We start from the raw sequence: 15,763 nt of genomic DNA on the forward strand, positions 1-15,763 counted from the left end.
CCAAAATAAGTCATATACATAAAGGAAGAAATGAGAGACTAAAAATAAAGAAAAGTAGAGATAATATAAGGAAAATTTTATGAAAATTAAAACTAGTAAGGAAATGGGCAGCGGGTAACTGTTTCTTGAAGAAATTTTAGATTGGTACTAAAATCGGTCATCCATTGAGAAAAGATGCATTGCTTCTGTACAATAGAAATAATCCTCCACTGGGAGGCAGGAGTCCTGACTACCCAACAGGTTGTGCCATTAACTAGTGAGACACTGGAAAGATCACTTAACCTGTCAGAACCTCAGTTTCCTTATCTATAAAATGAGGAGGTTGGACGCAGCAGGGAACTGTGCTAAAAATCAAATTCACTCTATTTTTTTTCTTTACACGCACCAGCCAGTGGGAGCCTCTTGCTGACATCTCTTCCCACTCTGCCCCCAATGACATCACGTTGGCACTTTGAAATCAACCATGGTGGGCATCCGACACCATGGACATCACACGCCAGATCAGCGCTTTTTCTCTTCTGAGAACCAACTGCTAAGTTTACCAACACACCATTGCCTGTGAGGCAAACCGTCCCATTTCCAGCTAAACCTCTAAGTCTGAGCAACTCTCACTGTATCTCTACTGTGATTATAACCCCACTGAGGTCTAAATGTTGGAGCTGAATACAATTTTTTTCTGCTAAAAAGACAGCAGGGTGAGAATAAGAAGGGGGAGTGATGCCCTATGCTATGCGTGACCTCCTGGGCACCTCCAAGTACAACAGGGATACTCATGGTGCTGATGATGCAGGATGCTCTCAGGCAAGAGGGGGAAAGAAACCATAGGAAGCAGGGAGATCTTTCTGTGGGTTTTATTAATGGTAGTGATTCAAGGCAGAGGGTGCAGAGAGTTCGTATATCCTTTATTCTACTGCTCACTAAGTAGTTGCTCTGTTTTTATCCAGACACCTCTGTTTATGTGTTGCTTGGGCCAAGAAAAGGTAAAATAAGGATTAGAGGCTCTCAAGTTAATTTTTTAAAAATCTGGAAAGGGGTCCCTTACCCGTGTTTTTGTTTGCTTTTTATTCTTTAAGTAAACAGATCTTCAGCACCTCCCTGCCTCTCCGGTATTTGTACCCATGCAGAGGAAGACATTCATCAGAGCAAGGCATCCTGCAGTCTCAAGGAGGGAACAATTCCTCAGCAAAGTGAGAAACACTTTTTGCCCCAAAGCGTTAAGAGTCAGTTTCAAGAAAATTAGGGACTGTGTCCGTGTGGCCTGTTGTGACAGCCATCAGCCTTGAGAATCTCCTGTGCACTTAAAACAAGGCCAGTCTGAACTGAGATGTGCTGGAAATACATGCTATACACTGGGTTTTGAAAATTAAACTTCAAAAAGATGAACATAAACATATCCCAATAAGTTTTCTATTGGTGAATATTGACTAATAAGATTTTGGTTATACTGGGTTAAATGAAGCATATTCATAAAATCAATGTCACCTGTCTCTTTTTACTTTTTAAATGTGACCATGTAATGTCACCAGTTATGTTCCTCATGGACTGGGCTGGGTTAGAGTCCAGGTCTTGTGGGCAGAGACCTGCCCTGCCATCCAGCATCAGTTTGAAGACCTTTAGCGACTTTAGAACTTACTTCTAGGCAGTGCCATCCTTAGAAAATTTTCACTGGTCTCAGTTTTAACCTTTGAGGTCGTGAAGAATATACTAATCCTCTCACACAAGGCAGTTTTTCAAGACGAAGATGGGGATGATGCAGAGCCCTGCCCTGCGCTCCTCTCGGGCCCCGTGTCAGCAGCAACTCCTTACTCCTTGAGAGCCGCGCTTTGCAGCAAGGACGAAGGTGACATGTCCCCTCAGGCTCCAGGACTCCTTCCTCAGCGCTGTTTCCTGGGAAACCTCTCTTTTAAATGCTTACTTATACTACTAACACTGCACAATTGATTGCTACCGTGGGGTGGGGGAAAGTCACTCTTTTTAATAGCTAACGCTTAGGAAGCAACTTCTATGAGTCATAACATGTTCTAACTATTTTACACATTCTCCCTCATTGAATCATTGCAACAACTGATGGGAGATGTCACATGATGCTCCTTATTTTATAGACAGAAAAACTAAAGCACAAAGAAATTAAGTAGCTTCCTGGCAGGGGCAGGGTGCAAAGGAGTCTGCCTTTGCTTGTGTTTTTGTATTGTCTACTACGTAATGCTCCTGATGACTTAATGTTTTCTGTGATCAGACACCCTCCCTGGGAGGCTTCCTGGGGGTCGGGAGTTCCCTTGTTACTTCCACCCCCTGCTCCTGTCTCTGCCACCACAACAGTGCATGGAGTGCCCCGGGCATAGGCTGGGTGCAGAGGGGGTTTGCATTCGAGAGAAATTAAGGGGGATCAGGAACCCAAGATTTCAAACTTGAAATCCTGTCTATCCCATCCCAAAAGAGACCTGGGAATAAGAATCCTACAGGCAGTCTCATTCTGAAGTTCAAGCAGGTTGAAAGAGAGACAGAACAATGTCTTTGAGCATTTGAAAAGCTCCGAGTCTGTTCCCCATGAGTAATCACCAGTCTCTAGGAAAAAAGAAAAAAAGGAACAGAAAAAACGGGCATAAATCAGTTTGAACAGCTTAGATAAGAACGAGCTTTCTAGCAAGAAAAACTAGGAACGACTAAAATGGTTTATTCACAGAAAAAAAGATGAGTTGTGACACTCTCGTGGACTCTTTCCCGGGGCAACCGGTAATCCCATCCCTAGACCTGCAATGAAAAGAGACACCAGTGCTGCCCTCCTTCTGGCCAAAAACACTGGGGTTAGATAGAAATGGAAAACTAAAATTCGCAAACCACAGAGGAAATCGCTCTAAGAATAAAGCAGGGAAGGGGCAACGGGAGATGGGAGAAGTGGGGAGAAGACAGGTTGTGTGGGCTACCAGGCAGAGGTTTCCCGCAGAGCTGGTGGTGCAGGGAAGCCCTCCTTATCACCACAGGTGGCAAAAGGAATCCGTTAACATTGACCTAAAAGGGACGGTGTGCAGGAAGCCCCAGGCCCTAAGGCAGAAAGCTTCCACCTCAGAGCCGACTTACCCAAGAGCTGCACAGCCACCGGAATGAGAAGAAGGAAAGCCAGCAGCAGAGACAGCCTCATGGCCCAGAGTTTATCCTTTTCTTCCACTGATGGAAAGGAGGGAGGACCAGAGAACCAAGACAATGAGGTCCCAGGCTCACCGTTCCTCTAGTCCCTTCTCAGAAATGCCCTGCTGAAAAGATGGGTGGAGGAAGCTCTCCCTTTTAAAGGGCTTCTGAAATTAGGGAAAACCTCCAATAATGAGATATCCTGTCACATGAGGGTGGTTGGAAAAACAGGAATTCAAAGCTACAACTTTGCTTTGTAAGCTAACTTCTGAGCAGAGCAGACACAGAGGAAGGGACAGAGGGACACGTGTGGGAGAGGGCTGAGGAAGGGGGAGGTGAGAGGGTGGCGGTGAGACTCCAGAGCGAGGGCTGGCCTGCTGGGAAGGGGAGAAGTGGAACCGCCTTGGATCTCCTGGCTCTTCTCGGATGGTGCTGCGTGGAGGGAAAACTGGAGGCCATCATCTGGGCTGGAAAAGTGAGGTTTTCTCTGGGTAAGCAGCTGATTGGGGGGGACCCTCGGCAGACAAGCCCCCATTGAAAGTGGTGGAAATGGCAGGACCTAAAAAGGAGAGTTTTATGGTGGAAACATTTTAAGGGCTGAGACAGGTCCCCCTCATTCTCCGTATTCAACTTAGAGGCTCTTTTTTTTTTCTTAGAAAGCTTCGAAAGAAACTTCACATAGAGCTTTCTTCTCAGCTAGAAGAAGAGTGAAATAGAGGCTAAAACTAAGAAAGAATCTCAGTAATAACAGGTGGGAGAAAGTTCTAGAAGCCTTTCTCTAGAAAGTTCTCTAGAGAACTGAGAAAAACAGTGGCAGGATTTGCAATGAAGCCTCACCACCCAGCCTCAACCGTAGTGATCCTCTTCAAGGTCGCTAGGTCCTCTTGCTAGGAGAAAATCTGCTCGTTAGGTCAAAAAGATGAATACTTATTCCATGATAAATGGAATTCTTTCTTTAAGAGAAAAGGGAGCAGACCTCTCGTTAAGCACACTAGTAACCCTAAACATCTATTTTGTTACTTTTCAGAAGTAAAACATGCATTCAGAACACTTTAAAGCAGATATTAGTAACTAGCCAGCCAGCCCACAACTGGAGTGGGGGAAATGTTTGCCAGTCAAAAAGAAGCTGCTGGAAACATTGTATTTTTTGAAAATTTAAATGAATAGTTTACCTTCAAGTCAAAAGCTCCAAGATTTATCATCTTTGTGATAATGTTATAAACTCTGTTCCTAATAAGAAATATGATACAGTTCTCTTACTGATTTTTTTAAATTGAAGTATATAGTCAGTTTACAATGTTGTATCAATTTCTGGTGTACTGATTTTTTTTTAACATTCTAAATTTAAGATTATTTTGACAGGATGAAAAAGATGGTGAAAATGTAGGACCCAAGACAAATGTTTCTTTTTCATTAAGTCAGTCCTTCTCTGACCTGAAAAAGTTGGTTACAAAACAGAGCAGATGAAACAAAAATATTTTTTTCTAAAACAAGGCTTCACTGATTGGTCATGAGAAAAAAAAATTATAAATGAGATATTAATGGTTTTCAAATGTAAATCAATTATACAAATTCAAAATTTTTGTCCTAATTTGGATTCATATTAATCTTAGAAGCAAATAAAACTTAACTGAATTCTCCCTACACTCACAATCAGGGTTTTTTTTAATTACACAAATGTGTCATAAGGCCAACCAGGATCAGTGGTAGAATCTGTGACTTTGAAACAAAAGGAGGCTAACTGTTTCACAAAGAATTTATCCCATGACCTTTACCTCTTATTGAAACAAAGATTTATCAGGCAAAAAAGAGGTGATCAAGGGAAAAAAAGAGAGAGAAAAGAAAAGAAATACAGCTCTATCACAGAAGTTACATCACAGAAGATGGTGGGATAGGAAGCTGTAGAAGTCCATCATTCTACTGCCACAACTACTGAACTGGCAGAAACTGAAGTAATTATTTCAGAACTCCAGACTCTAGTGAAAAAACTCAAGAGTATTTAGTGGAGACCTGGATGAAGAGGCTGGTAAATTTCAACAAATTTCACCATTTCCTTCATGGCAGCTCAGGGTGGCAGGCTGAGTCTTTGCTGCAGCTTGCTGAAGCTGGAGTGGACTTTGTCCTCTAAGTATCAGACTTGTGTGTTCTAAAGGCTAATTATGGCTTTTAATTGCTTTCACCACTTCTGTTCAACATAGTACTGAAAGTTCCAGCCAAAGCAATTAGGCAAGAAAAAAATAAATTGAAGTATCCAAATTGTAGAAAAAGAAGTAAAATGATTTCCCTGCATAGATGGCATGATTTTATGTGTGGAAACCCTACAGTGGCTACAAAACAAAAACAAAAAACTGCTAATGGTATTAAACAAATGCAATAAAGTTGAAGGATACAAAATCAAACACAAAAATCAGCTGAATTTCTATGCACTGTTAATGAAAAATCTTAAAAGGAAATGAAGCAAGCAATGCTATTTACAATAGCATCACAAAGAATAAAATACTTAGGAATAAATTTAATCAAGGAGGCAAACAACTTATAAAATGAAAACTACAAAATATTGCTGAAAGAAATTAAGACCTAAATAAATGGAAAGCTATCTCATGTTCAGAGAATGGAGAACCTAATATTATTAAGATCGCAGTACTATCCTAAGAGATTTTTAGATTCAGTTCAATCCCTAGCAAAATCCCAATGATGTTTCTTGCAGAAGTAGAAAAATTCATCCTCAAGTTCATATGAAATCTTAAGAAATCCTGTATAGCGAAAGCAATTTTGAAAAAGAACAAAGTTAGATATCCAAACTTACTACAAAACTACAGTATTCAAAAGAGTATGGTATTGGCACAGGAGAGACATAAAAACCAATAGAACAGAAAAGAGAGGCCAGAAATAAACCCTCACACATGTGGTCAATTGATCTTTTTACAGAGGGGCCAAGAACATTTAATGCAGAAAGGACAATCTTTTTAAAAAACGGTACTTGGAAAATTGAATATCTACATATAAAAGGATGGGATTGGACTTTCCATTATCCCAAATACAAAAATTTACTCAAAATGGGTCAAAACCTAAATTTGAGGGCTAAAACTATAAAACTTTTAGAAGAAAACATCAGGAAAATTCTTCATGACATAAGATTTGGCAATGATATTTTTTATTTGGACATGACACTAAAAGCAGAGGCAAAAAAAGAAAAATAGATAAATTGGGCTTCAACAAAATTAAAAACTTTTTTGCTCAAAGGACACTATCAAAAGAGTGAAAAGACAACCCACAGAATGGGACAAAATAGTTGCAAATAATATACCTGATAAGGAATTAATATCTAGAATATATACAAAAGTGCAACTCAACAGCAGCAACAACAGCAAAGCAACTAATTTTTAAAATGGGCAAAGGACTTGAATAGACATTTCTCCAAAGAAGATACACAGCCAATAAGCATGTGAAAAGATGCTCAATGTCTCTAGTCATTAGAACAGTGCAAACAAAACCACAATAGTACATCACTATACACCCATTAGGATGGCTTTTATCAAAACAAACAAACTAACTAACTAACAAAATAACAAGCATTGATGAGGATATGAAAAAAGTGGGACCTTTGTGCAATGCAGGTGGGAATGTAATATGGTACAGCCACTGTGGGAGACAGTTTGGCAAGTTCTCAAAAAGTTAAACATTGGACTGCCATATGATCCAGCAATTCCACTTCTAGGTATAGACTCAGAAGAATTGAAAACAGAGACTTAGACAAATATTTGTACGTGAGTGTTCATAGCAGCATTATGCACAGCCAAAAGGTAAAAGCAACACATGGGTCTATTAGCAGATGAATGGATATGCAAAATATTGTATGTGTACACAGTGGAATATTATTCAGCTATAAAAAGGAATTCTGATACCTGCTACAACATGCACAATCCTGAAATAATACAGACACAAAAAGACAAATGTTGTATAATTCCACTTATATGATGTACATAGAATAGGCAATTCTTAGTGACATGAAGAACAGAGGTTACCAGGGTCTGGTGGGGGAGGAGAGAATGAGTATCATTGTTTAGTGGGTTCAGAGTTTCTGTTTGGGATGACAAAAAATTCTGAAATAGTGGTCATAGTTGCACCACATTGTGAATATACTTAAAGCCACTGAATTGTACATGAAAAATGGTTAAAATGGTAAATTTTGTTAAGTATATTTTACATTAAAATAAAATCCAACTCTTAGCATTCTCTTATACTCTTCAACTAAGTTTCAGTTCTGGTTTTTGCTTAGCTATGGATGATGGTGGTTATTTTTAACAAGCACTTCCTTTAAGCTAAAGAAGGATTTTTATAAAAAAGAAAACCCTCATTTTTTTAATTGGTAGGACAATTGCTGAACTATTTCATTTCCTCTTAGACTTTTTCTCAAACATCACGTTCCTCACACCCACTCAGTTTCATGTAAGATGAACTTAGTGACTCCTTTGTTCTGAAACAGTTCCAAGAAAATTAACTTAAAAAATTATTTGGTAACCTGTTCCATCCTTTCTCATAGTGAAAACTGGTGATTGATTCAGAAGTTTGTTTTCTCTCTCTTTTAATGGGAAAATTTGCTCAAACTGTATCAAGATAATACTGATTCAGAAGGACAAAGATACAATGATGGAGTTAAGTTAAAACTTAAAATTAAAAAAAAAAAACAGAAAATTAATGGAAAAGGGTATAGCTCAGTGGTATTGTGCATCCTTAGCATGCTCGAGGTCTTGGATTCAATCCTCAGTACATCCAATAGAAAAAAAGAGAGAGAGAAAGAAAAGAAAAAAAAAAAAGAGAAGAGAAAAAAAACCCAAACAAATAGAAACTAGGTTTCTTTATGTTCTTATTCCTCACATTTTGCAGTCCTTATCAAGATATGTCAAAACATCAATAATGCATTTGCAATTTAATAGAAGATAATTATCTTATAGCAATAAAAAATCTTGGCATTGAGAAGACAGATAGGCCAATAGGCACATGGAAAGATGCTCAACATTGCTAATTATCAGAGAAATGCAAATCCAAACTACAATGAGGTATCACCACCTACAGGTCAGAATGGCCATCATTAAAAAGTTCACAAATGATCAATGCTGGAGAGGGTGTGGAGAAAAGGGAACCCTTTGTACTGTTGGTGGGAATGTAATTTGGTGCAGCCACTATGGAGAACAGTGTGAAGTTTCCTTTAAAAACTAGAGTTACCATATGATCCAGCCATCCCACTCCAGGGCAGACATCCAGAGAAATCTTTACCCTGAAAAGATACATGCACCTCACTGTTCGTAGCAGCACTATTTACAATAGCTAAGATCATTTGTGTTTTCCATTTAGATTTTTGCATCAGTGTCCATGAGAGATATTGGTCTGTAGTTTTCTTGCAATGTGTTTGATTTTAGAATTAGGGTAATGCTGACCTCTTGGAATGAGTTAGTATTCTCTCCTCTTTTATGCTCTGAAAAGAGACTGCTAAGAATTGATGTAATTTCTTCCTTAAATATTAGGTAGAATTCACCAGTGACCCCATCTGTACCTGGTCTTTTCTGTTTTGGAAGGTTATTAATTATTGATTCAATTTAATATGCATAGGCCTGATCAGATTATCTATTTCTTCCTGTGTGAGCTTCGACAAATTGTTTCTTTCATGGAATTGATCTGTTTCATCTAGGTTATTTAATTTGTGGATATAGAACTGTTCATAGTATTCATTTGTTATTTTTTAAATTTCATTGAGATCTATAGTGATATTCTCTCTTTAATTTCTGATATTACTAATTTGTGTCTTCTCTCTCTCTCTCTTTTTTTTTTTTCTTTTTTTAGTTTGCCTGGCTAGACGCATGTCAATTTTATTGATCTTTTTGAAGAACCAGCTTTTGGTTTTGCTGATTTCCTCTCTTGATTTCCTGTTTTCAATTTCACTGATTTCTGCTCCAATTCTTTTATTTCTTTTCTGCACCTTACATGAGATTTGATTTGCTCTTCTTTTTCTAGTTTCCCAGGGTGGATGGTTAATTTATTACTATAGGTCTTTCTTTTCTAATATATACATTCAGTGGTATGTTTCCCTCTAAACACTGCCTTTGCTACAACCCATACATTTTGATAAGTTTTGTTTTCATTTTTATTTACTCCAAAATATATCTTAATTTTGCTTGATATTTCTTCTTTGACCCATGTGTTTTAGAAGTGTTATTTCATCTCCATGTAATTGGGGATTTTTTCTATTATCTTTCATTTACTGATTTCTCATTTAATACCATTATGTTATGAGAACAGACATCATATTTTTATTTTTTTAACTTTGTTAAATTGTGCTTTATGCCCCAGAATGTGGTTTATCTTCGTCAGTGTTCCTTATGAGCTTGAGGAGAATGTGTATACTGCTGTTGTCAGACGAAGGAGACTATGGGTGTCAATTATACCCAATTGATTGACAGTTTTGTTGAGTTCAACTATGTCTTTACTGACTTCCTGCCTGCTGGGACTGTCCACTTCTGAGAGAGGGGTGTTGAAATTTCCAACTATCATAGTGGCTTCACCTGTTTCCCCTTGCAGCTCTATTAGTTTTTGTCTAATGTAGTTTGATGCTGTGTTATTAGGTGCATACACATTAAGGATTGTTATGTTCCTTAGAGAATTGACTCCTTTATTATTATGTAATGATTCCTTTCTTAATCCTTGAAAAATTTCCTTTCTTTGAAGTCTGTTTCTGTCTGAAATTAGTATAACTACCTCTGCTTTCTTTTGATTAGTGTTAGCATGGTATATTTTCCTTCATCCATTTATTTTTCATCTATATGTAAAGTTAAACTTGTAACTTTTTATAAGAACACAAAAGTTACATGAGTTTTAAGAACAAGAACCATTAGAAGCTATGAGAAGTGCAATATAATTTTAATAATATATTTTTTAATACCACAGTGTAGAACTCCAATGTTTCATTAGCATAATTTGCTGCAATGCCAATTAAATACCATAGGCTTGAACTTTATAAACACGTGCAGACTCTTAAAATAAACTATTAAATTAAATTAGGTACTTAATAAATTTGTACATGCCTTCATTATTTATACAAAGTGTTGTGACTCCCCAAAATATCAGGCATATTCATATTCAAATATATAAGATACAAAATGCATTCTAAACTCAAACAAGTAATACTTTTTAGCTTATCTGAGTACTGTTCACTCTTTAAGTTCCAATATAAAGACAAATATAAATGTATGTAAAGTATTTTCATATTTATAAATATTACAAATCAATTACTTGGTTATAGGTTATTAATAAAGATTATCATGGTGTGCTTTGAAAAAATTATTTATAATTTTTTGAGAATTATAAATATTTTAAGTTTCTGTTGAAATGACAGAGGAAGATAAAGACATGTTGTTAAATACGATATTCTTGGGCCTTTCTTTAAGGAATTTAAAGATGAATGGGGAACTCAGAAAAGTAAACACATAATGAAAGTCTTAAAAAAGTGCTATAGTTAAGGCTCTATGAGAACTCATGGGAGGGCCACTCCAGTGTCTGATGATTGAATACTTAGATCAGCTTTAATCCATATATTCAGTAGATGGCTCACTTCTGAACATAACACTACTTGATGGAAAATTATATATGAGGTAACCTTAAGATTTTATATATTACTTTTCACAACTGCAAGGTTTAAACTGTTATTCCCAGAGTGTCAGCAGGGACACAGAAAAGAATAAAACAGGAAAATTAAAATACTGCATTTAGCTACCTGTTTCTCTGTAGGGATTTGGTACAATTAAAATACTTAGCACTTATCAGGTTATTATAGTTTGTCAGACAATGTAATGAGAACATTCCCTAGCTCATTTATTCCTCTTACCCCTATGAAAGTACCATGTAACTCTATGAAAGTACTATTAAGATGCTCATATTTTAGATGTGGAAACTAGGGCTTACAGTAGTCAAAGAATTTACCCCAAATCATAAAGCTAGAAGTTAAGCTATTAACAACTGGGAATAGACCTTCTTTTGTGGTGTGAGGAGAAACCATAAAGCATATGAGGGGAGTGAGACTGGGGGACTTGGTGGAGAACAGGGGTGGCAGGCAAGTCCAGTTATCCATCCTGTTTGTTACCACAGATCACTGAAAAGACTGGCTACATAAAACATTCCCCTGCATGCACAAGCCTCTTTCTAGCATCTGAAAATTTACATAAAAGGAAGAGCCCTCACTATGAATACCTGAGAATGTCCTAACATAGTGAAAACAAATTACATAATTCTGGGTCCAATTATTTAACATCAGGATAACCACTGTATAGTATCACATAAGACACTAATGCATTGGCTGTTAGATCAGTAAGTTGATCTAAGTTTAAACAGGATTTGCTCCTGATTATTTTCATGATGGTATAATATTCCACAACTAAAATATTCTTTTACTGTGAAATCTCCCTCTTCAAATTAGGGCTTCCTATGATAAAATGTGTCTAGAGTTTACGGGTGTACCTTGACTTCATGATATGAAATTGAGCCAAATGTCTGTTAAACTAAATTGCTTTCTATGCTGAAATCAATTGATTACATAAAAGCCACTTGCCACAGTGGAATAAAGAGCATAATTCCATATTTGAAGGAGGCCCTAAAACTACAATTCAAATTTTTAAAAGTAGAATCTAAAAATTATTCAATAATTACAAGTATGCTTCTTAAAAATTAATTTTAACTAATTAATTCTTATAATGCTCTTTATATAAATGATAAAAACAATCTCATTCTTGGACTAACTTAGTGGGAAAACATGTTCTTATTTTTTAGAAGGCTCAATTGAAGAGCGTTTTTAGAAAAAGTGCAGAATACATACCTAAAATTAACTACTAACATTTTCTAGAGATCGAGGAAAGCTAACTTATAAAACTGTAACTTTGCCTAAAGTTAGCACCATGTATATACGTTTTAAAAATTGACTGGCTACAGTTTTTTAAAAAACAGTTCTTTCTCCACTATCTATTCATTTCTTTGTATAGTGACAAAAACTTATGCCTGCCCCCAAAAGAGATTACACATGTGCATATGTGCAACATAAAGAGGTTTGACTACATTACATTTTCTTTTTAAAAAGATGTTTCAAAGGATGAGAAAATCCTGAATTTGGTTAAGTAATTGAAGTAAACATAAGAGAGAGTCACGAGTACATTTTTACAAAGGCCCCATACAGGTGTGATAGTTCCCAGGGCAATGATTAAACAAAGTCTAACAAAGATAAAGGGCAGATCCTGGAGCAGGATGCCCAGGGAATTCAGAAGTGGGTTCTGAGGAGTGAATATCATTCTAAGAAGAGAAATGAAACTGAACAGGTAGACTGGGTAGACCCAGCCTGACTTGTACACATTGGGGTGCCCGGCCACCCGGACCATTTCTACAGTGTCAGACCACAGCAGAAAGGTCCACAGGAAGACTTGTGCGCGGATGTCCTGCTGGGACATGGCTCTCAGGATTCCTGAGTCAAAGGTGGGCTCCTGGGGTCCCTCCAGATCAGGAGCAGGGCGCCATGTCGTGGCTCCTGGTGGTCGTGACAACTGGGTCCTTTTGGCTGGCTGCGGGGGTGTCGGGTTTTCTTCATTTTGCCTCACTTGGTCCGTCACAGTTTTTATTTGTTGCAGACTGGTCATATACACGTGCTTGTCTTCATTACCTGCAATAAGTTGGTTTATTTAAAATTAAATTTTTTTATTTTTAAATTTCTTAAAATTTAAAAGTCATGCATATACATACATATATTCATTTTCATATTCTTTTTCATTAAAGGTTATTACAAGATATTGAACATAGTTCCCTGTGCTCTATAGAAGAAACTTTTTTAAAATCTATTTTTATATATAGTGGCTAATATTTGTAAATCTCAAACTCCCAAATTTGTCCCTTCCCACCCCCCTTCCTTGGTAACCATAAAATTGTTTGCTATGTCTGCAAGTCTATTTCTGTTTTGTAGATGAGTTCAGTGTGGGTTTTGTTTTTCCTTTAGATTCCACATATAAATAATATCATATGGTATTTTTCTTTCTCTTTCTGACTTACTTCACTTAGTATGATGATCTCTAGGTCCATCCATGTTGCTGCAAATGGCATTACTTTATTCTTTTTTATGGCTGAGTAGTATTCCATTGTATAAATATACCACAACTTCTTTATCCAACCATCTGTTGATGGACATTTAGGTTGCTTCCATGTCTTGGCTATTGTAAATAGTGCTGCTATGAACATTGGGGTGGATGTATCTTTTCACATTAGAGTTCCCTCTGGATATATACCCAGGAGTGGGATTGCTGGTCATATGGTAAATCTATTTTTAGTTTTTCCAGACTGTTTTCCATAATGGCTGCACCAAACTACATTCCCAACAGCAGTGTAGGAAGGTTCCCTTTTCTCCACACCCTCTCCAGCATTTATCATTCATGGACTTTTGAATGATGGCCATTCTGACTGGTGTGAGGTGATACCTCACCACAGTTTTGATTTGGATTTCTCTGATAATTAGTGATATTGAGCATTTTTTCATATGTTTGTTGGCCATTTGTATGTCTTCATTGGAGAATTGCTTGTTTAGATCCTCTGCCCATTTTTGTATTGAGTTGTTTGTTTGTTTGTTTTTGTTATTAAGTTGTATGAGCTATTTAAAATTAAATTTTTAAAATTTATTTAAAATTTAACTTTTCTGTTAATTTTATCTCTATTTAAATGTTTAAATTTTTATTTAAATTAAAAATTACATTTACTTTTATCTTTTTAATGTTTATTAAATTTAAATTTTTATTTAAATTTAAAATCTTTGAAATTTTATTTAAAATTAAAATGTTCTCTTATTGGAGGTCTATTTCACCCATGGAACTTCAAGATAGCAATAGGTAGCAGGGTGCACAAAATACAGAGGCAGAGAAGGCTCTGTGTCTTTGTTATTTTCCTGGATATGAATCCTAAGTCATTTTTACCATTTCAGAATAATAGCCATTACTCATCACAGGGCTAAGTAAGCACTTTCACACATTATCTCATTTAATCCTCAGCAGGGGGAGTTGAGAGATAGGGATTATAATCCCATTTTATAAACATGGAAACTGAACCCTAAGGGGTGAAATGACGCCCAAATTTAACTACATTGTTTGTAATGGGCAGAGCAGGAATTCATACCAATTTCTTAACTTTATGGCTGCTGTCACTTTCTAGAGGCCACACACAATATGCTAATTATAAAACATACACATATCATAAAATCAAATGGATCTAAAAGTACAATGGTCCAATCCTGTTATTTTATAAGAGGCCAACAAGTCACTGCAACCCAGATCGCCAGGCTTAGAGTTTGGTGCTAAGAGGGTCTCATTTGACCATGAGGGGGGTCTGAATCCAAGATTTTTAAGCTGTTCTTTCCCCCAACGTTATTGAACTGATCAATGTGATTGGTTAGACTAAAGTATCTCACCTGTGGCCATGAGGTGTGGTGGGTGAACATGTCAGTCATCTGAATGAGGAGGATGTTTCCTCATTAAAATCACATAGTGTGTGTGTGTGTGTGTGTGTGTGTGTGTGTGTCTGTGTCTGTGTCTGTGTATCTGTACGTGTGTCTGTGAGAGAGAGAGGGAGAAAGAGACAGGGAAGAGAGAGAGGGACCGTGTGTCTCCCCATGTACACATGGGCATTGAGGTTGGGGGTATGAAGGGACCCTCAAGTCTCACTCAGGACTTACTAACGGTGCTAATGCTATGATTTTTTGACATGAAAGGAACAGCACATTCTTTTCCAAACATTCATCCACTTAAGCACTATTTTTGTTACTAAGGATTTCTCAGGCCTTGACAAATTTACTCAGTGAACAAGCTGAGCCACCACATTACTTGATAAGACATAATTTAAAGGGAGTCATTAGAAGCAATAGCTCTAAAGGTTAAAGATACAAAGTCAATAAAAATTTGTTGAACTGTATTGAGCAGGAGTAAAAACATTTCAAAACAAGTAAGTTATTATGATTAGTTACTAATAAAACACTTGATGACTGTAAGTGGGAGCTTAAAAGGGCAAACAAACCTCAGTTTCATTTTTATACAATTAGTTATTTTAAAACTTTAAGTGTGAAATGAGTACATTTATAAACTTAAAAAATAAATTATTGATAAAATATTTACTTCTGGTAAGAATCATGCGTAAATCAGTTTTAGGGCCCGTGACCCTTAGAACCATCTTCACCAAAGAAGAGGCATGAGTAGGTATCATTTTGATTAATTACAGTCAAGGGAGAAAAATAAATGCTAATTACTATTATTTTAATAATCATAAATCATCTCTTTTTAAACTCAGATGCTCACTTGCATCAATTGTATCTCTGATTTTCCCTCCAAAAAATCAATATTGAAAATATGTTTCTTAGAATACGTCATGTCTTAGAGCTTTCTTCTTCACCTCTCTCAGTAGTTAAAAGTGTTCCAAGGAAAATTCAAATTCCTCTGTCAACATACACAACACAGCATATAACTTCGGCTACTGAAGATGACTGCAAATTCAGCACTGTTTCAACAGGAAGTGGCAATCTAAGAAGTGACACTTTAACATTTTTTAAACAGTCAGTGGCAACCATAACATCTGA

General features: G+C 36.7%; 2 protein-coding genes across 3 annotated transcripts in view; both read right to left on the reverse strand.

Annotated features, from left to right (window-relative positions):
• MRC1 (mannose receptor C-type 1) overlaps window positions 1-3,264 on the reverse strand; it is a 90,842-nt gene extending 87,578 nt beyond the window's left edge. The window contains exon 1 of the mRNA XM_010992983.3: window positions 3,079-3,264. Coding sequence (XP_010991285.3) covers window positions 3,079-3,139 — 61 coding nt within the window. The 5' untranslated portion in view covers window positions 3,140-3,264. The remainder of the gene's footprint in view (window positions 1-3,078) is intronic.
• Window positions 3,265-12,239: 8,975 nt separating this feature from the next.
• TMEM236 (transmembrane protein 236) overlaps window positions 12,240-15,763 on the reverse strand; it is a 31,377-nt gene continuing 27,853 nt past the window's right edge. Inside the window, exon 4 of one of the 2 annotated variants that reach the window (XM_010992986.3) lies at window positions 12,240-12,820. In XM_010992986.3, coding sequence (XP_010991288.3) covers window positions 12,240-12,820 — 581 coding nt within the window. The remainder of the gene's footprint in view (window positions 12,821-15,763) is intronic. The other variant, XR_004134231.2, reaches the window with a different exon arrangement.

The sequence above is a fragment of the Camelus dromedarius genome, chromosome 26, assembly GCF_036321535.1.
Source record: "Camelus dromedarius isolate mCamDro1 chromosome 26, mCamDro1.pat, whole genome shotgun sequence".
NCBI lineage: Eukaryota > Metazoa > Chordata > Mammalia > Artiodactyla > Camelidae > Camelus > Camelus dromedarius.